This window comes from Aedes aegypti, chromosome 1 (genome assembly GCF_002204515.2).
Source record: "Aedes aegypti strain LVP_AGWG chromosome 1, AaegL5.0 Primary Assembly, whole genome shotgun sequence".
Classification (NCBI taxonomy): domain Eukaryota; kingdom Metazoa; phylum Arthropoda; class Insecta; order Diptera; family Culicidae; genus Aedes; species Aedes aegypti.
In genome coordinates this window covers 116,288,463-116,315,223 of record NC_035107.1, presented here as the reverse complement: position 1 = coordinate 116,315,223, position 26,761 = coordinate 116,288,463, and the positions used below count along the sequence as shown (strand labels likewise).

General features: G+C 36.6%; 1 protein-coding gene across 1 annotated transcript in view; it reads left to right on the top strand.

The window, feature by feature from the left end:
• The window catches only part of LOC5567105 (katanin p80 WD40 repeat-containing subunit B1), a 56,878-nt gene that overhangs the window by 25,494 nt on the left and 4,623 nt on the right, over nucleotides 1–26,761 (top strand). Inside the window, exons 4-5 of the mRNA XM_021845876.1 lie at nucleotides 2,171–2,844; nucleotides 2,912–2,986. Of these exons, the coding sequence (XP_021701568.1) occupies nucleotides 2,171–2,844; nucleotides 2,912–2,986 (749 nt within the window). The remainder of the gene's footprint in view (nucleotides 1–2,170; nucleotides 2,845–2,911; nucleotides 2,987–26,761) is intronic.

The window sequence follows — 26,761 nt, the reverse complement described above, 5'->3', positions numbered from 1 at the left end:
TTAGTCTTAGGCAACGTTTAGGTTAAGTAGGCTACAAATTTCAAATTTCCGTTTTTATGTTTCTGTTCACTAATAAATTCAATGTTACTTACTTTTAATTGTAAATAGTAGTATTAAGTTATGTTTATAAAGATTTTTAGGATGGAAATAAACGTTTTAACTTGGAGAACTTCGCTTAATTCGCTCGATGAAAGCTATGCACACTATGCTACCACTACGCTGTTTTTGTTTATCCTCGTTTTCTTTTCCATTCATCATCGGATCGCAACCTCTGTCAGCACTTGAAACGAACGGAGCTGTCGACCGTTAGACCATCTCCATCGCGGATTTCGTCGTCAAAACTTATATGAGAAATTCATCGAGAAATCTTCTGGAATAATTAATCCATGAAATTCTTGGAAGAAATTGATCTATAAAAACATAATATAATATCTAATCTTGCATGAATTTTCTTTGCAAATGATCCACATTTTTCCTTAGGATTCCATATTCAAGATTTCTTGATGCTTTTAACGAAGTAGTTCTCTAAGGATATTTCCCAAAACTATTGCAGTGATTAAGGGATTCCTTCTGAGAGTCTTTCATAATTTTTCATGCATACACTCTCATATACACTGTAAAACATAAATTTCTGGAAAAAAATTGCTGGGAATATTTGTATAAAAAACGGGGAAATAATGAAATAATGGCTGTTGCATTTTGAATTGGAAACACTATAAACGTTTAGATGAATCATTGGAGAACTTAAACAAAATCTTTTATATTAACTCTGCATGAAATGCTGTAGAAATTCTTGGAGAAACTTCACGACGAATTTATTGAAAAAAAAAAAAAAAAAAATGTTTTGTAGGAATCTCCTGAAAAAAATTACTTCGGACATTACTTGTTAATGTTGTGGAAATTCTGAAATGTGTCCCGGAATAATCCCTGGACGACTGTCAGAATCCTTTGGAAAAAAGCTTGATTATTTACTGGTGAAATCGAAAAAAACCGTTTTATTTATTACGCCCCAACAAACTATTTTTTTCAGCGAAAAAATCTCATTATAGGAGTGAAGAGTTTGGAAGTCAAACTCAATTCATTGACAGAAGCTTGACCTTAAGGAATAAGGACCCAAAAAAGTTTATCATGACGCATTATTAAAAGAAATATCTGAGAATATTCAAACCGAATTCTGGGCTACTTCGTTTGGCATAGGCATTTAGCAGAAAGCCATTTGGCATAAAGTCGTTTAGCATAATGGTCATTTGGTATAATAGCCGTTTGGCATTAAACAAAAAAAATAAGATAAATAAATAATGCTGCTAAAAAGAACAACTTTTGTTCAAAAGAAGAGGTAATCATCAATGAAAATGTTAGCAAATATAATGCCAATTAACCTTCCAGCCGTCGCGCAGTTTGCCACCGTCAGAACCACCACACTGCTGTTGTTAGCAGTCATCCTACAATACTTCTGTATAACTCATGTGTATTAAATGAATAAATTTTCTCCAAAATATTCTTGTCACGATTTTTTTGTTTTTGTTTGAATTAGTGTGAGCTAATGTTCAAATATTTTTCATAATACTTTGATAGAATAAAAAAAATTTCTGTTTTAAAATTATCAAAACGTGTAACATAGCAATAATAATAAAAATGAGAGTAATATCCTATTTACTGTACATAATTATATCACATTTATTTAGAGAACTCTTTTATTGGTGATCCACTTACCCCACCATGAGGGGACAAGAGGATCAATCGGCGCAAATTTTCAAGTCTCTCATACTCAATACGTAACAATCAGAAAAATCGAAACAAGTAACGATTGGAAGTAGGTATATTAGTCCCTCATTTCTTATCACGAGAAGAAAAAGTTAGAATTATATTATTCACGTTAGCTGATCATAAGTATGAAGTTGATTATTGATTTTTCTGTATCCACTAACCCCAACTTAACTTAACTTTACCTACTCACTAGTCATTCATGTTTTTAGAGTATTTATTGAACCTGGAATTAATTTGTAAAAACTGTTTTTTTTTTCATTTCTGTAAACACCCTGGTGACTTATGAAGATTGATTAACTATGAAAGTTATTTTAAGTTATGAGCTAGTTGTATCCTTTAATTTATGTTACTTTGACATTCCGTTCTCTATATTTACCTATGTGTTTATTGTTTTTTCATTTAGGTCACCTTTAAAAAACCGATCAGTCGTGGAAGCTCTCCAATACGGAACAACACCGCCCTCAGTAGTAAGATACGCAAAAGCGAAAGCACAGCACAAATCAATAACATGAAGAACAGCACCAACCGGTATAGCCATAACGCCAATGTTAAAGTCGAAATAGTAACAAAACCCGTCCGCTCGAAAACCTCCCTGGATATGCGCCAAAGGAACACCAATGGCAGCGAGCACCACAATAGCAGTAGCGCCACAATGAGCCGAGCCGGCATAATCCATCACAACAATGGTAACTCTGGGGGTCACAGTTTAACTCACATCGGAATTCACGATTCTGGCGGTGGAAGTATGGGTGGGAGGGATTCAATTTTGATGCCACCCCCACCTATCCCCCCTTCGTCTTCGATCCCCACTGCAACGCATCACATCCCGCTTATAAGATATCCGTCGTCACATGACAGTGGAGGAGCAGGTATGACCTCCAATGAAGAGTATGAAATCCAACTACTGATGAACGAACACGACAGCGTCTTCCAAGCTCTCTGTAATCGAACGGCTCTACTCTCGGCGATTCGCAACTATACGCAATCGGGAGATGTGAATACCGCTCTCAAGGTGGCTGTGCGGATGAACGATCACCCTATTCTAGTTGATTTGCTAGGGGCGATATTGGAAAAAAGGTAAGGCAGCACTTGAAAATAGTGTGAATAAAATTAAATAATCGATTATGTCATCGTTTCTTTGCAGCTCACACTTCACGTTAGACATGTGCGTTCTGCTACTGCCAAAAATCTATGACCTGCTGCAAAGTGATTTGAAATTGTAAGTACTCTTGAACTGTCATTTAAAGGTTTTTTGATGAAAGAGAATCTAAATCTACATATTTCATCTCATTCACATCAGGAATGGTGATGAACACTTGAGCCAATTATCATGTCATTTCTTTTGTATTGATGTCGGTGAATGTATTATATGTTGCAATCCATATGAAGTTCATTTGAAACCCGTTTATTATTGTACTTGTGACAGATGATCAAGGCAAAATTTAGAACTGTCTAACCTTTTTTTCATGGCGTCATATGTTGCAAGTACCTACTTAAAAATGCACATTGTCCTTCCAATCATTATGTTGGATTATACATCATCATCTACGAACACAATAACAAAATCAGATTAAATTTTGTTTCAAACTTCTATCACCAATTTTCTATTTTCGATCTCACTATCATTTTTCACTATCTTAATCGATCTGAGCATTTTTTGGACAATAATTTGAAGCAGTGTTGTAAGCAATCACGGAAGTGGAGACGTTTACGTTGACATTCTACAGTCTTTGCTTTCAGCATCCATAGGCCAGGGGAAGTGGTTTCATCTAGAGTGAATTTATGTCAGAGAAAATGTAGATTTTGTATGAGAATTGACAGAAAAATGAATGACAAGTTCATCCACTTCTCCTGGCCTTTAACACGAGCGAAAAATGTCAACTGAATGCAGCTGACCATGACAGTTGCCAGAAAATCTCGAAAATTTTTTCAAACAGACAAAAGTCAAGAAAGCAAACAAACTTACTATATAGATCCTACGTGCTATGGCAAGTAAGATTTTCAGCTTTCGCAACCTAACCATTACTTTCACCGCTCCGTTGTATGGAGAGACAAAGTGATTTAACCACGAATCAAAACAAAACACTACACACAAAAAAATTGTGCGGTAAAAACTACCATTTTAGGGGGTTAACTTAAGCGCTCGCACCGGCAATTTTCAGCAGACCAGAAATGCGCTTGATTTTACCATGTCTGTAGTCGAAATCAGGTTGTTGTAAATTATTTCTGTCAAAAGTACCAGTAATGTGGTAGGATGTACCGTAAACATAGTAAATTGGTCTGATATTCCATGGTAGTTTCAAGAATGGGCGTAGTCAGCTAAAATGGTAATAATAACCACGGATTTTTTTTCCGTGTACTTGAGTCGATTGAATGCTGACCAGCGAAAAGAACGCCACGAGAAATGTCGAATGTTTACATCACTGATTTGACGTCCCTTATCTGACGTACGGAAAACCAGTGAATTGCGGTGAACTTAAGTTTCGCGTATCATCTGTTTTTAAGAATGCAATCAGTTGTTAAATAGAAGTTTACAGAATGATGATTTTTACAGCACGAGTCGTAAATTTATCCTACGAGGCTTGCCAGTAGGATATCACGACGAGTGCTGTAAAAATAGAGTTCTGCAACGAGTTACGCACAACATATTTTCCAATTTCGTGGAAGACCACTTGGGGATATCAGAAATTATATCGGAATGCATTAATCATCATTTTACAATTTCTGATAAATTGTTGTGTAATGATTCTCAAAACAGATGCGTAATGAGAAAGCGTTGCGTAATAAATCATTACAGCACTGGTTTAAGTTGCGTTATGACTATTCCCGCACTGCATACTTCAGTGCAGGAAAATAGGCCGTTTCATGACAGATTGGCGTGATGAAAAACAGCCTATTAAGATGAAAAATTACAAAAAAGTAATTTTCCAAACGGTTTTTTCGAAATCAATGGCATGCGATCTAGATTTGTCTCAATTTGCAAGGGCCGCCAAAGGGATCCGGTACACCATAAAGTTTCGGAGTTATTCCGGAGTTCGTTGGAATCAGAACCTGATGAAATATGGCTTTTTATAGCTTGAGCTTGAGCTTGATTGGCCGCCCGTGGATGCACTCCAGTATCGCCAGATCAGCTGCAGGCATCCTCAGTGTATAAGTGCTGGTGATCTTCTATTTTTAGGCAACAATGGCACCTGCCACGTCAGAATGCAGACCAATGAGGGGAAGGGGGAGGAATTGATGATGCATTGAACTGACTCCCACGTAGACCGTATATTCCACTGCATCCACGTCAGTTCATGCGGGAGTGTATGGATTGGGGGAAAGGCATGGCAGAAAGGTTTGCTTTTGTGGTTAGCAGACTGCCTATATATCAGGCGTAAGAAAGGCGTGCGCGTGGAAGTAGGAAGCGTTAGGGAAACGGTTTCTTGTCCGTCTCTGGTTCTAGCGTTTGCTATGAACGAATAGTTTGAGTGTGCTATATTTAGAATAGAAGATAGAAGCAAGTGAGAGATATACAACTACAAAGTACGAGGAAAGGGACGGGCCTGGGATTGAACCCATGACCTTCTGCATATGAAGCAGAAGCGGTAGCCATCAGACCACCAACCCCGTCAGTGATGAAATATGGCTTTTTATAACATATAAATTTTTACTCTTCCATATTGTTACACAAAAAACACTACCGTCGTTGGGGGTGACAATGGGTCAAAAAAGGAAATGTACGATTTATTTATTGAATAACTTTTGCAATTTAACCAAAAAACTTCAAATTTGGTGTGTATGTACTTTAATGGTATTGTAACGACTGTCCAAAATATTATTGAAAAATATTTATTCACTGAGGCGGTACAAGTAAATGAAAAATGACCCAATCTCACCCCATAGAGGGGGTGACATTAGGTCACTGTAATTGAAATAACTTGTTTTTGAGAATATGGTTGGAAAATCATTCACAGCTGAAACATATTGATGAAATACGTTGCAAACAAGACGAAAAGCCATCTAAGATGTTTCACAAGTATGATAAGCCCACTTAAACGAACGATTATAGCAAAAAAAATGAAGAGCTATGAGAAAAAATATGTAAACCCAGCATTTATCGTCAAGTTTACACAATTTTCTTGTTTTCCCCCTCAAATTGTCTTCAAGGTCTCATCCCCATTGCCATAAAACCTATTCAGTTTTCCCAAAGGTTTACAGAATCAGTGATTATTTTAAACCTTTGCAAATAGTTAAATTTCAGTGCGACATATTCCACGATCAACACATTTTAGGCAGATGTTGACGTCATAATCCCGGTATTTCAGCAATCCAACTCATTTCTACTTCCGTGAGATGTTTCTATAATATAAGAACGCTAATAAATAATTAAATTAAAAAAAAACATTTGATAAAATAGTACGATGTTGTTGCGCACGAAAAACAGTTGCTGGTTTGAGAAGTAGTCAAAATGCGTTGCATTGTTAATCAATGAACGGAATCCTCAACTAGACTTGTTTGATGTTTCAGCAATGCTGTATTTAGAAAGAATAAACAAGATGTGTGATGAAGATGAAGAAAGAGTACTCATGACACCGTAGAACGACAAAAAAGTAGACTTGTTATTTCATTCACCATCGTTCTTCCTTGACCCAATCTCACCCCCATTTTTAATGTTTTAGACAACGTCCCGAAAAATATTAAATTTTTGTGGAAAAATCTAATAGATTCCGGAAAATACGTGTGAAGTGCATTGAAAAGACTTTTAACCTTCTGCTAATATTACAATAGAGATTGAAGGACATGCGTTATGCTTTGCACAGGAGAAAATTAATGTTGTAAATTTTGTCTAGTTTCAATATATAAGTTTATTGATTTATTAAACAAAAACTACTATTTGTAAAAATGTATATTGTGATTAGTTATGTGTAATAATATGTTCCCTAACATATGTATTATTCTTCTTCTTTCTGGCGTTACGTCCCCACTGGGACAGAGCCTACTTCTCAGATTAGTGTTCCTATGAGCACTTCCACAGTTATTAACTGAGAGCTTTCTTTGCCGATTGACCATTTTTGCATGTGTATATCGTGTGGCAGGTACGAAGACACTCTATGCCCTGGGAATCGAGAAAATTTCCTTTACGAAAAGATCCTCGACCAGCGGGATTCGAACCCACGACCCTCAGCATGGTCTTGCTGCGCGTTTACCGCTACGGCTATCTGGGCCCCCAATATGTATTATAAATTTTAGTAATATCAGCGTTATTAGCTGAACTATTTCATAAATCATATTTTTCCATTTTGACCCAATCTCACCCCCCAGACCCATTGTCACCCCCATCGACGGTACCGGTTTATACAACCATATACAAAGTGTTTGCGAGCTCTGTGGACACGAAAATCCGCACCAATCAAAAAGTGAAATGTTAAAAAACAATTATGTTTGGGCAGGTTCTCACCCCAACGAAATCCTAAATAACCCCGGAAACATAAGGTGTATCGGTATCGGTGCAAATTGAGACAAATTTGGATTGTACACACTCAAATTATTTTACGGTTTCCTGTGAAATCTCAACAGCTGAACAATTCGATGAAATAAATTAACGCAGTACGGTAAATTTTTACAGTATTCGGTGAAAAATCCGACGAAATACGGTGTTTTATTTCACCGAACTGTTCAGCTGTTGAGATTACGGTGAAATTCACCGTAGTGTGTTTAGTGTGTAAGCAATTGATTTCGAAAAATGGTTGGGTAATGACTTTTTAAAGGCTGATTGAATATTTGAAAAACCTCAAAAACAGACGTTTTTGGTACGCAAAGGTTAAGATTTATGTGTAGTGGTGCAACGTCTTGAACTTGAATAATGATAGCCCTTGAGCTATTGAATTGCGTTTTCGGTACGCAAAGGTTAAGATTTATGTGTAGTGGTGCAACGTCAAAAAAAAACATCGAATGCTGCCGTGAGAGTCGTAGAGAACGCACCAGATATCGCCATCAAGTACATCCTTTGGAGATGGCCTAATTTTGATTGGATCATTCTCACTTCGCCCTTTTGCCACCACACCAGACATCCATATGCCAATATTGGTCGAACAACTGTTGTGTAAATCCATTTGATATAATTGGGTTTAAGGCCCCAAGTTTTACCAAAGGTTCGACGGTACTGAGCGAAGGCCATACAAGCTTGCACTCTGACTCTGAATTCAATGTGAGGTGTCCAGTAAAGTTTGGAATCCAGTATGACTCCAAACTAGTTTACTTGATCGGTCACATTAATCTCAGTGCCAAAAAAACGTGCAGGTCGAATTCCATCGCGGTTTCGTCTTTCCGTAAAAAGAGCAATAGATGCTTTATTTGGGTAAACCAAAAGGCGACACCAACTCTCTAATACCTGTAGAGCACTTTCCATCAGGTCGAACAGGGTTCTTAAGCACATATCAACTTTAAAAGCGACTATCTACGTCGACAAATCCACAAGTTGGAAAACCGCTATTTTCGAGTTGCCTCAATAGCGTATCTGCTACGAGATTCCACAAAAATCATGATGAGACTCCCGCTTCTCCATACGACGTACGTCCTTCTTTCGGGATAACGCCATATTTTTAAGGGACCAGAATCTTCAAAAATCCGCAAAACAAAAGTTTCATGCTTACTTGCGCCGCCTAGTGGCAAAATCTTGAATCTTTTGGCTTTATTAATGATAAGTCTTAGGCTAATGAATAACTTTGCCGAAGACGCCATCACTCTAAGTGGTCCAAATCCTGAAATAATCGCAAATCAAAAATTCTATACTCACTAGCGCCACCTGGTGGCGAAATCTCGAGGCTCTTGACTTAAATAATGTTAGCCCTTGAGCTACTGAACAACTTTGCCGAAGACGCCATCTTTCTAAGTGGTCTGGATCCTGAGACCCGCTCGTGGCGGAATTCCGCATCTGAATGACCACCGTATGTCAGTCCTTCAGTTACTGAACAACTTTGTCGAAGACACCAACCTTCCAAATCCTCAGGATCTAGAGATACCATATGTTATAAAGGTTACATTCTTATCCCTCAAGGTTCATATAGTGCTAGCAAGAAAAAGCGTCCCTACCGGCCAGGTTCTCAACTAAAAAGATGATCGTCAACTCCTAAAGGTAGCCCGTACTGAGTACTGAAATTTCGCCGAAGACAGTACTGTGCTATCTCTTAAGGCATACGAGATATTTAACCACACCCCTAAAATTATGAAATCCCATAAGTTCTGGGTCTCCTATAAGGCTCTAGTACGTAGGTTCCCAAACTTTTCGAGTGCGCGACCCACCTTTGCGTAGAGCGTCTTTCTCGCGACCCACTAAGGGTTCATTCATTTATTTCATAACGCTGAAAACGACTATTTTTGACACCCACCCACCCCCTCGTAACTCCTTTTGTATGAATATTCTACAAATTTTGTATGAGCCGTAACATCATGAGGACACCCACCCATCCCTTTTAGCGTTATGAAATTTGTGAATGAGCCTTAAGGGGAAATAAATAAGAAATGAATTTTGTAGTTCATTGGCTATTTCGTCACATAGTTATTCAAGTAATCAAACAGCACTCTAATTCACCCTGCGACGCATTTTGAACTGAACGCGAGCCAAAAGTGAACTGAACGCGTTCCTTTTTTGAACGAGAACGCAGTAAACATTGAACTCTCGTGCATTTTTTTTTTCAATGCTCAAGAACGCCCCGTTCACTTATGAATGCACACTGCAGCTTAAAACACGAAAAAAATACATCAAACTATGTTGAATTCATATCATTCCAAATTGATGGTACCATCTAGGTTTCCTAGCATGTTTTGTATGACTTTCGCATGGAAATGTGTTGTGTAAGAGCATTGAAAACAATTTTCCTTCCGCGTTCATTTTTCAGCTCCCATGGGTTCAATTTTTTGAACTAATCAATGTTCAAGCCTACTTGATCCCTCGTTCAAATATTTGAACTGGAACGCAAACTGAACGCGTTCAAATGCCTGCGTGATAAAATAGTGCTATTATAGAGCTGACTGTCCATATGTTAGAAGATATACAGTCGACTCTCCACATCTCGATGTTCTACATGTCGATATCTCTCTCTATGCCGATGATTGCTTCGTTTCCTTCGTTCTGCATATATTTTCACTCTCCATATCTCGATATCCTCCGTATCTCGATGTGATTTTCGTTCCCGATTTTATCTCCACATGTCGATATGCCCATTATCAAAGGTAACTAGACTGGATTTTAGGGATTCAAAACAATTTGCGAAGACAAAATGACGTCTGTTTATTTTCGATTTTCCTGATAACGGAGTGATTTACAATCTAGTATTCTATAAAAATGTTCTATGTCTCGATCTCTCCTTATCTCGATGGTCCCTTCGATATCGAGATGTGGAGAGGCGACTGTAATAGCACTATAAACACAAAAAATAAATTAGTGTTCAAGTGGTTACATAGGTAGATTATTTATAAAATTTCCAGTGAAATTACACCCAAATCACAGTAGTTGAACGTTTTTTAAGAAATCACCGAGTTTTCTGAAAAATTATCGAACCAAATTATGAAAAAAAAATCCTAGAAAATGACCAGACCAGGGAAAGAACTCTCGTTATTTCAATTAGGATGTTATTACTGAGCTAGCTTCCGAATCATGAAGATGGTGTGAAAAAAAGACAAAAGGAGCTAAATGACTTTAGAGCGGTTTAAACGGTTTAACAGAAGTTCGGTGAAAATATAGCTGTCACCGAGCTGTTCGTCAGTATTTTACAAATTAAATGATAAAAATCAACAAACAAACATATCTACAGTAAATCTGTGAAATTCTAAATAATTATTTTTACTCTTTTTAGTTTGCAGAATAGGGTGATGTTTTAAGAAAGACATAAACGATACATCATATTTCTTCATCAGATTATTGATTATTTTTAAAAAGAGAAATGAATAAATTTAAAGAAGAATCATAGCAACTAGTACTACTGGACAAATAATAATGTACCGTCGTTGGGGGTGACAATGGGTCAAAAAGGAATGTGTACGAATTATTTATTGAATAACTATCGCAATTTAACTCCAATAAACTTCAAATTTGGTGTGTATGTATTTTGATGGTACATTAACAACTGTTCAAAACATTAAAGAAAAATATTTATTCACAGCGGCACCACAAGTGAATGAAAATTGACCCAATCTCACCCCATAGAGGGGGTGACATTGGGTCACTGTAATTGAAATAACTTGTTTTTGATAATATGGTTGCAAAACCATTCACAGCTGAAGAATATTGATGAAATACGATGCAAACAAGATGAAAAGATATCTAAGATGTTTCACAAGTATGATAAACCCACTTAAAAGAACGATTATACCAAGAAATTGAAGAGCTATGAGAAAAAATATGTAAACACAACATTCATCGTCAAGTTTACATAAATTTTCTATTTTTTTCCCTCAAATTGTCTTCAAAGTCTCATCCCCATTGCCATGAAGCCTATTCAGTTTCCCCAAAGGTGTACTGAAACAGTGATTATTTTAATTCTTCGCAAATAGTTAAATTTCGGAGCGACATTCCACGATCAATACATTTCAGGCAGATGTTGACGTCATAATCACGATATTTCAGTGTTCCAACTCATTTGTACTTCCAGGAGATGATGAATAATTAAATAAAAAAAACAATCCATTTGATAAAATTTTACGATGTTGCTGCGCACGAAACACAGTTGCTGGATTGAGAAGTTGTCAAAATGCGTTGCATTGTTATTCAATGTACGGAATCCTCAAGTAGACTAGTTTGATGTTTCAGAGATGCTGCATTTAGAAAGAATAAACACATCTTAATGAAAAAGAGAACAACCTTCACCGTAAAATGTCAAAAAAGTGGACTTGCAATTTCATTTACTGTCGTTCTTGCTTGACCCAATCTCACCCCCATTTTTTATGTTTTAGACACCGTATCGAAAAAAATAAAATTTTTGTTGAAAAATCAAAAAGATTTCGGAAAATACGTGTGAAGTGAAATGAAAAGACTTTAAACCTTCTACTAATATAACGGTAGAGGTTAAAGTACATGCGTGATACTTTGCACAGGAGAAATTTAATGTTGTAAATTTTATCTAATTTCAACATACAAGTTTATTGATATAGTAAACAAAAACTACTATTTCTAAAAATGTATATTGTGATGAATTATGTGTAATAATATGCTCCCTAACATATGAATTATTAATTTTAGTAATATCACCGTTATTAGCTGAAATATTTCATAAATCATATTTTTCCGTTTTGACCCAATCTCACCCCCCAGACCCATTGGGCCGTATGAATAAAATGTAGTAAAGTTGAGTTTACTACATTCTCGGTAGTAAACGCTATATGTGGAACACGAGTGGAACATGTTTGTGTCATTTTCCTTTCTACACCTTTCGAACATACTACAAACAACGCATTGCTATGAATAAAGGTAGCATTTACTACAAAGCTACTGGTAGTTAGCTTCAGAGGTTGCTACACATGCTTTGAGATTGCGGAATTGAATGGAATAATTTACTTTTGAGTAAAAATTATGGGAAAACGATATGAGTTTTGATATTTCGGAAGGTATTTTGAGTTTTGCTTAGGAATTCTGAGGTTACGAAAACATTCGCCCCGCCAATGCTGAGATTCTGGTAAGATTACCGGCAGTAGCAATTTGTAATATCCGTGTGAATTCTGGCATTACGATAATTACGTTATTTTCTAGGAATTTTAGGATGTCGGTAGGAATTCAGATATTTATAATGTAATTTGGAATTTTACTTGCAAACTCTGACATCTCAGATTTCCTTTTGAATTCCGGAATTCCTGTAGGAACTTTGGGATTCCGATAGGGATGTCGGATTTTTATGATAATTCTGGAAGTTTAAATACCATTCTAGGAATATTGCGGAAATATTAGGAATCTGGTAAAAACTCTAGAATTGGAGTGGGAATGAGATTCCGAATATTAATTTCTTGGAATTCTGTGGGTATCTTTGAGACGGTATTTCTGTAAGAATCTATGAGATTGCGGAGGGATTCCTGCGAATTATTGTGTAAATATTTGTAATTCTGAAAATCAATCTTCGTAATTATTGTAAAAACCTTTAAGATTCCGTTGATTTCCAGTTCCGTTGGAATTTCAAAGCAAAGCTTTAATATAAACGATTTGAATGTCGGTAAATATTTTATAGATTTCAATGGGATTTTTTTGTGAAATCGACAAGAATTTTAATAATTTCAAAGGGAACCCTGGTGTTTTAGGGGAGATCCTCATTCAATTCTAACGACTACCAATGGAATCACTACAATTCCCATAAAAATCTCGACATTCTAAGTTCTAGACATTCCAAGGATACTATCAGAAACCCCACCAAAATAACGAGAATATCGCAGAAACACTTAGAACTTCCGGAATTCAACATGCTGTTAAGAAAACACACGGGGAGCATCAAAATTCTATCGCAATTTCACCAGAATCTCAGTACTGGTGCTAGAAAATATGTGGTTCCAAATTTGATAGCTGTAATCTCAAGATCTCTTCATAGATGTTAAGCGTTCGGCGTGTTCGGCGAAGGCCGAAAACCACCCAGAAAATTCTTTGATGTACCATTGTAATTGTAATTGCTCAATCCACACCCTGGCAGACAATTTTCCGCCCATCTAGACACGGGCTGGGTGAGGACCTACCAAGCCTCCCCCGTTAACATGTCCTATACCGTTTAGCACACCGGGATCTTCCACAAGCAGGCGCCGGAATTAAAGCGGTCCCACAAGCTTCAGATACATTAAATAGATATAGTCCCTCTGGCACTAAACCGAATGGCGCCCTCCGCTTCACCACTAGTACTGCTTCCCCACACGCCAAGCACAATATCGAAAGTAGCGCGTTGTATAGCAAATACAGTACACCACCTCCGACACTATGCCAAATGTACAGGAAAAACAGCACCAGTAAGAAATCGGAAGGCGCACCACTCGGTTCAGTGCCAGAAGGACTATAAGTATAACGAAGAAGAAATGAAAAGATAGTAGAGTTGGTTCGGTTATTTGATTGCTGAAACGAAAAAAACAGAAAAAACAGAAACAAAGTGTTAACATTAAAATGGGGTTTTATAATTGATAAATGTATCGATAGTTTCTCATCTGTTACGTTTCCTTATCGTAGCGCTGTCGATTTTTTCCATCTCCAGGGTGTTCGTCTCCGCTCGAGCAATGAGGACCATGATGAAATGAGAATATAAAAATGTGAGCATTAGTGTTGATCTAGTAATAGATTAATTTAAACTGCTTTTCATGTGCTAAGTAACTTGTAAACTCCTACTCAATTATGTTTTGTTGGCCTACACGTTTTATTTAGACACAATTTTTATTTAGAAAACTATTTGGATCCGAGATTTTAGGTGCAGATTGAGCATGTTTGATAAGACAAGCATCCTGTTTTCAGTTAAAGAATGTTCAAGAAGTTGATGATTCTGTTATTTATACTGGCTACATACAAGAATTCACTATTGATGTAATATATGGATATTGAAAGTTCCAACGCGCGATTATAATACTTCAGTTTTCGTGCTGTTGTATTGGTGTAAGTAGTGGGAAACCAATCAGTTTGGTGATTCTAACGGTAACAAATAGCAAGACGAAAGGAAAGTTGATAATCTATCATCATTATGATTTCAGTCCTAATTTCATGATCCGTTTAATAAATTCCGCGTATGATTCGGCAATTTTAACAATTTATACATGTGTATTCGAAGAAAACAGACTACGAGCATTTATTACCTGTTGCAAGGTTCCTAAGTGATCAGATATTTATCATTTTCTACAGCCTAATTTAATAATACCTACATTGGGTTGTAACAAAAATTTGATCTTGGGATGTTGATTTGCCTCCTAATCATAGTTTCGACAATAGTCACATGCTTACTATCCCTTATGGCAGTGTTGTTGATTCTATTGTCTATCGCTCATCAGTTTCGCGCCACCCGGCAGGGACTTGGTCCTATGTACCCAATACTCTGCTGTGTCTTAACTTCACGCAATACATTCTGTAGATGTGTGATACAGTTTGCGGAATATTACCGTGTACGCACCTAACTTTGCGCAGCTCCAAACTTTGCGCATTTTAAAGAAGCACGAACAAATGATAATTAATCTTTGATTTTTTTAACAATTCAGTTTCAGCAACATGTTCGTTTATGTGAAATAAGTATTTGACATACATTTGTTTACTAAGAAACCCTCGTTAATGTTAGTAAATAAACAAAAAACCTTATCGTCATACGCATAAACGTGTACTTTTACACCGTCTTAGAACAAGCGCTAAGGAGTGGCTCTGCAAACAATCAACATTTTTATGAACAAAACTGTGTTGTGAAAAGTATATTTGCGGTGTATTTACAAGAAAGGTAATATTCTAGTAATTCCATTTATTTTCCATATAATATGTTGAAATTTTATTTGAAAAAAGCGATGCGCAATGTTAGGACCCATTTTTCACACGAGGGTCTTAATTTTTGCGCACTTCTAGCAATTCGGAATGGCACGTAAATACATGTACGTCCTTGCAAATGACAAAATCTGTCGATCTTACCAGGAATGGTCACTCAATCCATAAGGCAGCGGCTACATGTAATATTCTTGAAAGTACCTTTCGTATGAAGCTGAAGGCAAGGTGTGCATTGAAAAGTCTCGGAAAATCCACTGTATTAACACAGGAGACTATTACTGTAAACTTGGATAACTGATAGCGCAAAGGTTGGCTTCCCAGTTGAAGGACAATGATTCAAGCTCCAGTTGTCTAGCAAAAAGCGATCAATTATGGAATATCCGTACTGGCGGAAAATAGATAAAAAATAATTAATCGCGAGAGATCAACGATACATCTCTCAGTTTAAAAATTAAAAAAAAACAAGAGAATAAGTCATATAAAGCAACGTACGATAACAAATAGGCATAAGCTGCGGCTGTAAACTATATTGCTCAGATTGTAATCTTGTGAATATATGTATTATAAAAAAATAAGAACAGAGTAAATTACTATTCGAGGGCACTCTATGTTTGAGGTAATTGAATAAGTTAAATTGAAATTCACGGAAAAAACTCTTGATGAAAATCATATTAGTTGTAACCTTTTTATTTAATACAAAACCAGTAAAAAAGTAAAATTATTCAGAGTGAACGAGCAATTTAAGGCATGCGCAAAGTTAGGCACATCATGCGCAAAGTTAGGAACAATTCAGATTTTGTGCGCAATGTTAGGCACAAGGTGTTGCATCACCTTTTGCATTTTTTTATTTTTTTGTGAATCATTTTTATTTTTTTTAAATCACGCGTTCTACTGAAGGGTTAAAAGTCTATCGTTGGCAGAAGTTTGAATAAAAAGATACATATTTTAGCCTTATTTAAAGCAAAAATACGATGATAATTTCTTAACTGCGCAAAGTTTGGTGCGTACACGGTATGATTTATCACTTCGTTCAGATGGAAAATTCTGTTATGGTACCATATTCACATATCAGATAACTCCCACCTGGAACGATGTAATACATCGGAGACATGTAGATTCAGATGTATGTATACGATCTATGCCTAGTTCGGCTCTGATCGACAGGCAATCAGTGTATTCAGTTTTTCAACTAGCTTGAAGCGATGAACGTTTCAAGACAAGCTCTCCACTATATCTGCTAGCAATCACCGGTCGTCGATAGACATTTCGGTTCTTTTCTGCTAAAGATAGATCCGATTGCATGCCAAAGACTATGGCTCATGCTTTTCAATACAGCTGGAAAAACAAGAACTACACCCAGCACCAAATAGTACGTAACTATGAGGCGGACCGGAAGGTTTGATGAGCAATCCCCACCACCCAGAAAATTCTTTGATGTACCATCATCATAAAATCATAGACATAAAGAGAATACCAGACTAATCGCAAAATTACACTACAAATTTTGTCAAATAACAGCATCTTCATGATTTGTGCAAATTGTCGCGTAATCGATTAGATTCCATGCATTTTCTTCATATGCATGATTGTATTAATTTTAGGCGTCACTCTGAATAGATTGTTCTTTACGTGCAGAATCACTCTGCACTCTGAATGGAAATTTCATAACGTGCAGCTTCAGTCACTGCTCATGTTCGAAAGTAGTAAGTACTTTTTTATTCATAGTAGTAGTAAGTTTTTTATTCATACCAAAAGTGTAGTAAACTTTGTGGATTTTGTTTTTGAGTAGATGCTACATGTAGTAAAGTTCAAAGTTTTTTATTCATATCACCCATGTCACCCCCATCGACGGTATCATGATAAAAGTATACATTTTTTTTCACCTGGTAAAGAAGCAGCTTTCAAGGTGAAACGGTTTGGAATCAACTTCCAGGATTGCACTAAAACTTCAAAGGCACAAATTTCGCGAAGAAAGCATAAAAAAAAACAGTGCACTTTTTATTTTGACTTTGTGCACTACCAGAAAGCTTAAAACAAGATGATCAGAAACGATTGTCAACTATTTCTCCAAAACGTGTGCCCTCCCGGGTAGAGGAGAATAGCAAAAGAATAACAAAATTTACTATTAAAATAGAATGTTTGAATAGCAAAATTTGTTCTTTGTTTGTTTGAAATAAGAGATAAAATAACAAAAATAATAACTAAGTTTGTATGGCATAACAACTAAATCATAACATATTTTGCCATTGTAATAACAAAATAATAGTAAAAATAAAGGCAACTTTAAATAACAAAATATGTTATTACTTAGATATTGATAACAAAATAATAACTAAATAAGCTATTCACAAATAGATCAAAATAATGTTAATTTTAGTTCTTTTACTTTAATATCTTAATTTAGCATAATTGAAAACTAAACTTTTTTTGCTTAAAACTTTTGCTTTTTGAATCTTCAATTAATATCATACGAATAGTAAAATGAGCTATTGTAATAAAATTTGATATTGGTTTGTTCTCATGAATTATTAAAATAACGTTTTCAAATATCAAAATAATGACATACTATACTATGATGGCGATGTTTGTTATTCTTTAGATATATAATGTTTTTTAGTATTTTTTGCACAAATAACAAATTTTACCATGATAGTATATTTTGTTATTGATTAGTTATTACATGACTTTCAAGAATAACATATCAATGATAAATTTTGCTATGATTGTATGTTTTGCTATTGATGAGATATTTAATGTCATGTATTAATAACATAATAATGGTTAAAGTAGATATGATTGCAAAATTTGTTCTTATTTTACCATTATTTTGTTATTCACCTCTACCCGGGCTAGCACAAGTCAGCCATTGTGGCGGCCATCTTTGGATTCCGACACGGATAAAAATCTGATCCCCACACCATGATTTACAAATCATGAAATTCATAAATTGGTTAGGTCATAATATCAGGATCACAAATCATGGTTCCTGGAGTCATAATCATGATTCCTCATAAGCGTAACATCCAGTGTGAAAACGCTAAGCGGCGCACTTTGCTTCATCACATTCGTATCGATCACTCTTAATTCAAGATGACGGAGCGGTTGAGTGGTAGAGTACGTGGCTCACAATCGGAAGGTTCTTGGCTCGAATCTCAATGCATGCTAATTTTTTTTTTAAATTTTGTCGATCATAAACGGATGCGCGACTCAGCATTTTTGGCATTTGAATCATGATTCCGAGCAATCAGCTACAAAAACCTAACACGCGTGTTGCGTTACGGCAATCTGACTCATGATATCATGAATCCAAATCATGGCGTATTTTCATAAGACGAAAACACGCTGGAATCATGATATCATGAGTCATAATCTTGTTTTTGGATTCTGATTTCTACCCGTGGAGATGTTTTACCTTAATGTGTAACTTCGAAACTAATTTATTTACGGAAGGTATTTTCGCTTGTTGTCAGCTTTGCTTCATTTTGACGGGCTAAGAAATTTAGTAAATTGTACAGCCTTTGAAGTGAAGTTCATCGACTGAAGCTATAAAAAAATCATCAAAATTATATAGCTGATGGTTCTAATGATAACAATCAACTTTTCTCAAATTTCCTGAAAATCGTTTCCCATTCGATGATCAGCTTTATATCCCCTTAAACAAAAGTGTTAGTGGCAACTAATCCAATGCCTAATCAATTGTTAAAACAATTAATTGAATTTGATAAATGAGACAATAATGCACAACTTTTGACAAAAAAATCGGTTGTCAAAAATCGAGGAAACAATCAAAAAGTTGGAAAACTTAATTTAAAAATATATTTTTCGCGACTCACCAGGGATCAGCCCACGACCCCCATGGGGTCGCTACCCACAGTTTGAGAAACTATGCTCTAGTGTGTCTTATAGGAGTGCGCGTAATAGGAATGCGGGTTATAGGAATGCGTTTGTTAGAGACCCGCTTGTATATGAAATATAGAACAGAAAAATATAGAATAATTTATAGAAAAATAATATTAAACCTTCTTAGCTTTTAGTATCGGATAAAATGTACACGATGGAACTTGATGATGATGATGATTCTGTTTAGTACACCTGAGATAAGGCAGCATCCATTTATTACGTAACGCTAGAATTGCAAATTTTTGATGTGTATTTAACCTTCCGGTCGTCGCGTGGTTGGTCGTCGCAAGAACCACTGCGGTGCTGTTGTGTTCAAAAAGAGAGTTTTTTTTACTGTGTTGTACAAAATACAACAGCGCGACTACTGAACTATTAAGCACTAGTTATAAATGGTGTTCAAATACGCATAATAGGGGGATTCGTGGTAAAATCGACACCCTAAGTTTATTGATAAAATTTGTGTACTTTCGCTTGTTAAACGAACCTAAAATTATTGTAGAATCACATATTGGTTATAAATCTATCAATTTTTGCGATCGCTGGATGATATATAAAGGTTATATATTGATTTAAATCAAATTGATATTTCATCATTTTTAGGTGAAACAATTGAGAGTGCGGGTAAGATCGACACGCTGTTGGGGTAAAACCGACACATTCACTTTATGTAGAATTTATACGTTGTGAACATCACCATCGTAATGCATTTTTAAAAGAATGCTTTATACATGACTTTCGACTTTTATGATCCCTTCCTCCAAAGGATTTTTCACATATTACGGAAATTATTGAGGAGACGCCAAAGATTCACTAAATATATGTGAAAATTTCAAATGTCTCATGCTAAAATTATAAAGTTGGGGTGAATAAACATGGATATTATTAATTTGTGTTCATGGAATGCTTATGAAGATGAAGTTGTAGCGAATAATTGGTTCTGAAAATAAATACTATTTTATTTTAACAAAACAGAGAAGTGTAATTCCCTGGCCACGATCACAGGGTTTGACGGTGCCAAAGTAGAAGGTGCACCATAATAATATTCGTCTGTGAAACATATCACCTTCCCAATACTTTGGCACACCTCTAACGGTTCATGATTTTCATGAAACGGCTGCATTCAGGCGGAGGATCTGTTAATATGTTCGGCATATTATCAGGTCCTCTTCGAACGGAGGGACCGCCAGGGCTCAGTAGTTACTTATGAACCAGTGCTGGTTGTTAATGGTTCAGTTCGTTTACACGAGCTGTAGCATCCTTTGTACTAATCAGTAATGGTGCTTAAGTTTCAATGCTAACGTGTGATCATTCGTTTTATAATGCAACATGGTGGAATTGTGCGTTGCATTCGTCTTTTTTAAATTGGTGATTGTGATGGTGCTAATAATGATATTTGAAGAAATGTGTGGTGATGAAAATATTTGTAAATTGCATTGAAAGTGATGGTGATAGTTTTTTAAAAATACATAATATGAACCCTCAGTGGTACGTTTGTTTGTCTATGCTACTAGATTATTGATAGTTATAATACATTCTGCAATCATTTCTCTGAATATAAAAAGTAGCACCTAGTTCTCAACACATTCATGATATGAGTGTTCATAAAGACAGCGATTGCAGTGAAATTAATTAAAGTGATTTTATTTTTATTCTACTGTAACTTTATTGATCGTAGTGCTAAATCGTAGTTTGATTATATTTTAATTATTTAGTTATGATGGTTAGATGGTAAATGGTAACAAAAATGAATTATTATGAAAGTAGTATGATGTAATTTTGATAAAAAATTGTAGCTGTGAAAGTGAAGTGATATAATGGAAAGTATACATAATGATGTGTATTACGAAAGTTAATGAGTGATAATCGGTGATATTAGTGATAGTGTTAAAAAAGTGACGACAGCAAAAGTGTGGTAATTATGTGACAGTGACTGGTGAAATGAAATGGGACATGAGGACCTTTCAATAAAACTATTTCGTTCTTCACTTCAACCACTTTAGTAGCATTTCAAGTCTTCAGCTGTCGAAAAACCAAAAATTAATTTCTTTTTCATGTTGTATCAACGTAATAATAGTTAATGATGATGTAGACGCAGACCAAATAATGACATTAAAAAAATTTCACATGCGAAATAGTTAAAGAATAACAGCGAAATATTGCAACTGACGTTGCTTCTATGTTATCCAATATGATTTTGTCGTTTATTTTGGCAGCTTATTGGTAGCGTCAATTGTAATGTCATTCGAAACACAACATTTCTCAAGTTAAGATAGAGCGTGGTGGAAACTGCATGAAAATCTGCTCAAAACATGAAAAATCCAAGTAAAAATATTCTCGTTTTCAAATTGCAGAAAAGTGACTAATCCGTCTACCTGGAAAACATAGTATAGAGGTTGGCCTTTCACAACTTTGTCGAAGACTTCTTCTTCTTCTTTCTGGCATTACGTCCCCACTGGAACAGAGCCTGCTTCTCAGCTTAGTGTTCTTATGAGCACTTCCAAAGTTATTAACTGAGAGCTTGCTGTGCCAATGACCATTTTTGCATGCGTATATCGTGTGGCAGGTACGAAGATACTTTATGCCCTGGGAAGTCGAGAAAATTTCCAACCCGAAAAGATCCTCGACCGGTGGGATTCGAATCCACGACCCTCAGCTTGGTCTTGCTGATTTGTCGAAGACACCAATTGCTTTTATCGACAAACGGAGGAAATCAAAACTTTATGTCACTTAAAATTTTTTTAAAGTCAAAAGTTGCCGCTTAACATATGCAGTATGTTGTTTGCCGAATATATTTTATAAATATAAATATAAATAATTACACTCTTTAAAACTGAAAAATCCTATGATCGTATTTTTGCTTTTTAAACCACTGTGCATTGATTCAGTAGCTACGAAACTACGAGTGTTATCATTTAGCTTTAATGTTATTCAATTTATGTATTAGTATTTCAATAATCAATTGCACTCAAATTATGTCATCTTTTCAAAACTCTGTACCATTTCACTAAGCATATAATTTCGGTGCAATCGTACATGCATATATACATCGTCAAATTTTCCCCTCCGCTTCTCACACAATCAAAAACAAGCATGGTACGATGGGGCGGAGCCAACTCGTTTCCATTTATGTACAACCTAACTCGTAGGGGCTTCTGCTATAATAAGTTATTACGCACCAGACAACCTCACACTCGCTTGCTTGGTGAATAAAAAGATACAGCAAATCGAGTTCATGCAGGTATTCCGGTCATTCCGGTAGAGCATTTACCTGGGGATACTGAGAAGGTAATAATAATTTACAAAAAAATGTAGCATCTTCAGTACGTTCTATGTAGTAATAACTATATGTGGTATTTGAATGATGTATGTAAATCTTATTTTTAAATTGATTTTAATATCAAAATTAACCCCATGAGCTTGATATGTGTTGGTTTATTTTGGCTCTTGTTTTTTATGTTCTGATCTGAAATAAATGACCGAAAGTTGTTTAAATAAGCTGATAAAATTTAATGAGTTTTCATATTATTAAAATATGGCAGGATAATGCACATAATTAGTAACCTAAGAAAAATATTCCTGAATGCTTCTGTAAATAAGTTGGTTTGCAGTATTTTTTCATGTTTCAAACTTTATGCATACATGTGTGGTAAAGAACTACTTAGACACATCCATGATTCACTTTGACTTGAGTATTTTTCTTAGTCAACATGTCTAAAACTTTGCAATAAGATGCACTTATATACCAAGAACATTGTTGCCAAATATGATGTTGGTCTCATGGTTTAAAAAAACACCTTCTGCCGAAGTGAATCAACCGTTCCGGGAATAAATCAGTACGTCTCTCCACGTCCTTAAAATCGACGAAAATCCATCTTGCAAAATATCACTCTACGCTCATTTACGTCAGATTTTTTTTCTTCGCCAAAATACAGTAGCACAACAATGAATGAAGAAAGATCCTTGATTTTGACATTCGATACGATCCTTTTCATGCTTCAGCTTCAAATCAGACACTTTTAATACGATTATGATCTAGTTTGTATATTTTTTTCTGTTGTTGCCCTCTTTCGATTTCCTTTTACTCTATCTGGTACATAAGTAGGTACGATGTCAGTTCGATCATCCACATCCATCCATTGAAAGAACCGTCGTCATCGTCCCTCAACATGTTTGATGGGCATATCATCGCATCGTCGTAGATGGGCCCATACTTCATTTTTTTAGTAAGGGAAGGCATTTAGGCGGAAGAGTGTCAAATCAAATTGAAAGTTATGCGCCGGGTGCGAAAGCTGCTTGTTTATGTTGTTACTGACAATCATATGCTGCTCCGAAGGGCGTCCCTCTTGAAAATCGTTTCATTCATGAATAATGCTCGAGTGTACGTCGTGTAAGCAGGAATGAGGGAAAACTCGTTGCGTTAGTTTTTATACTCGGTGTCCTCTATTCCTGCATTTTTGAGTGGTGATGAAAGATTAAACTTGATTTTATTGTTGCTTTTCAATTCGACATCGCAAAAGTATCTGTTACAGCCAAGAGGGATTTTTGAATTATGCCGACAGGACGAACTGCAGTGCGAGTATATTTTTCAAGTGGGGGAAACAGTGTGGAAGTGTTTTATTGGCATTTTATTAAACATCTCTCTTGCAATGGCGGCCATTTTGAAATATACTTGTTTGAATATTTTCGGATATAAGAAACATATTAAAATAAGGGTGAAACAACTTTGGCAAAATAAAAAAAATCATGTCTTAACCCTCTCTTTCCCATGGTAGCTCCAGAAATCCATTGATATTCGACAAACTTGAGTGAAACAAATCAACTTAGATAAATTTCGAAGGCTTTTTTGTAGTTTTTCACTTTAATGCTAATTTCACGGTATTGTTTGTTTGTTTATTTCCAGTGGCGTAAAGAAAACCTTTTTTTGTTTACCACCTGCGGTTTTAACGAGTCAAATACAATAAAAACTTAAAAACATAACATATAAACTAATCTTACATTCTACAATATTCACATTACATACGGTTCCAAAACTCTAGACAGCCCCTTTTAAAAACTGCTTCGGATGTCGAGCATTTGACCGCAGGAGGAAGCATATTATAATAAACCACACCTCGAACAAATAACGAGTTGGAATAGCACATTGAGTTATTGGGAGGGATCATCAAATTCTGCAAGCGACGTCCTCGGAACGGCAACAACTTTTGATGGAGTATTGGCGGAGTGTTCGTTTTCACCAACTTATACAGGAACACACAAGAACGGTGAGCATAGAAGTTTTCAAATGGGCAGCCGATCAGGTTCCTTTGCAAATGACTAACGTGCGCGTAGCGGTTCAGCCCATAAACGAAACGTACGCAGGAATTCAATGCGACACGTAGCCTGTCCATAGAATATGCGCAGGATCTGCCATGAAGTAGTTCGCCGAACATGAAGTGCGGAAGAATGAGCGCTTTGAACAGTTTCAGACGTGTGCTAATAGGAGCTCCAGATCTGAGGCATGCGTAAATTTTTCCACATTGCTGATTCACAAGGCCTTCCCACTGCAGGTCTGATTGAAAGATGAATCCAAGATTGGCAGCACTTTCCGTCCACTCTATAGTCTGCCCAGCCATACTGATAAGAGGCAGCAACTCCGTTTGAACGTTGTTTCTCCGTCGATTCTTTACCAGCATTGCTTTGCTTTTTGATTGGTTAACAAAAAGCTGATTTCGTTGAGACCATTCCGTGATTCTCTCGAGGTCCATATTCACCATACTGATGAGATCGCGAGTACAGGGACCAAGGCGACAGATATACAACTGTACATCGTCTGCAAACAGTTGTATCGAACAGTATTTTAGGACGGTAGGCAAATCGTTGATATGACAGCAGAATAATAAAGGTCCAAGCACCGACCCTTGAGGAACACCAGACGTTAAAAAGCCACGTTCGGATTGTTGGTTCCCACAGTACACAGTCTGCATTCGCTCTTTCAAATAGGAACTTATAAGCTCAACAGCTGTACCAGCAAAGTTAAACTGAGTTTCCAACTTCGAGCAGAGTTTTCGGTGGGGAATAGTATCGAAAGCCTTGGAAAAATCAAGCAGCAGTAATACGCCAGTTCCTCTCTTGTCGACAGCTTTTGCCAATTCGTCATAAACGTGGACAACGGCTGTTTGGATGCTTTGCCCTTTACGAAAACCGGCTTGATGTTCTGTTAACAAATTGTTTACAGTGATGTAGGATGACATCTGTTTCTTCAGGAGTTTCTCAAATGCCTTCGATAGTGCACACAAAATACTAATTGGTCTGAGGTTCGTCAACGCATTAACATGAGGCTTTTTTCGCAGCGGCAAAACTTTAGCGTGTTTCCAGCTCGACGGAAAAGTAGACGTTTCAATAATACAGTTGAACATATGGGTAACTTGTTGCACGATCAACGGAAGGATGATTTTTATGAATTTGATCGGCAAGCCATCCATGCCCGTTGCATTGGATTTTATGCTACACACGGCATTGACTACTTCCCAGTACTCCACTTGCCGGAACGAGAAACTGTAGGGCGAGTTGGACGATGAAATTCTCGGATTGCTATTATGATCGCATTGAACACAGCTTGAAAGAAATATGCGATTCACATCGTCTGGGTGAAACTCACAAACGGTTGACGATTTATCTTTTCCCACGCCAATTCCTTTGAGTCGCTTCCACAGCTCTTTCGGCGGGACTCGGCTGTCCAAGAATCGATTGAGGTATTGATTTTTTGCAGCCACAACCATCGAGTTTGTTTTATTCCTCAAAGCGTTATAACGGCGTCGCGCTTGATCCTTGGTTGTAGTCGGTGCTCTAATCCAGTCGGTATAGGCTAAATCACGTTCCAACATAGCCTTACGGATTTCGTTGTTGAACCATAAGTTTGATGACTTGTGTTTCTTACTGGTACGAAGTGGGATGCAGTCATCATGAATGCGTTTCACATGGGAGTTGAAAAAGTCAACCAGCTCATCTGGATCGTGCATTTCGTAGAAAGTATCCCAAGGAACGGAAAGAATAGCGTTTTGCAGTGTTGTGGCTTCAAAGGTGACGTAATCACGATACGTATTCATACTTGGAACAGGGTTTGCGTCGAAGTCTAGGGAGCCGAAGATCAAGTCGTGCTGGGATAGCCCAGGGAAGCCAACTTGATTAAAGCGCAGCACTTTATCGTAGCAGCTTGTAATAAACAGGTCTAAATGCGAGCAACCATCTTTATGGAAATACGTAGGTTCCTCACCCACCGAGAACAAAGCGAAATTTTCTAGCATATACTCAAACTGTGCACGTTTGCTGCTCGGCTTAGACAAATCGGTGTTCAAGTCTCCAATTAGCAGAATGTTGTCGTAACGCGTGGCGAAAACCGTCAGTTTGTCTGCGAGGAATTTTGTGCAGTTGTTATCTGGGGGATTGTAGACTACCACAATCAGGATTTTATCGCTGCCTAATCGCAACTCCACAGCCAGACACTCAGTTTTGTCTTCTGATTCGGATGACAATTTCGTACTGAAGATCGGAGAACAGCACAAATGATTCTTGTAGTAAACTACAATTCCACCTCCACGTCGATATATACGATCATTGCGAATTGCAGAAAAACCAGAGATAGAGATACTGCGATTGCTGTTCCTT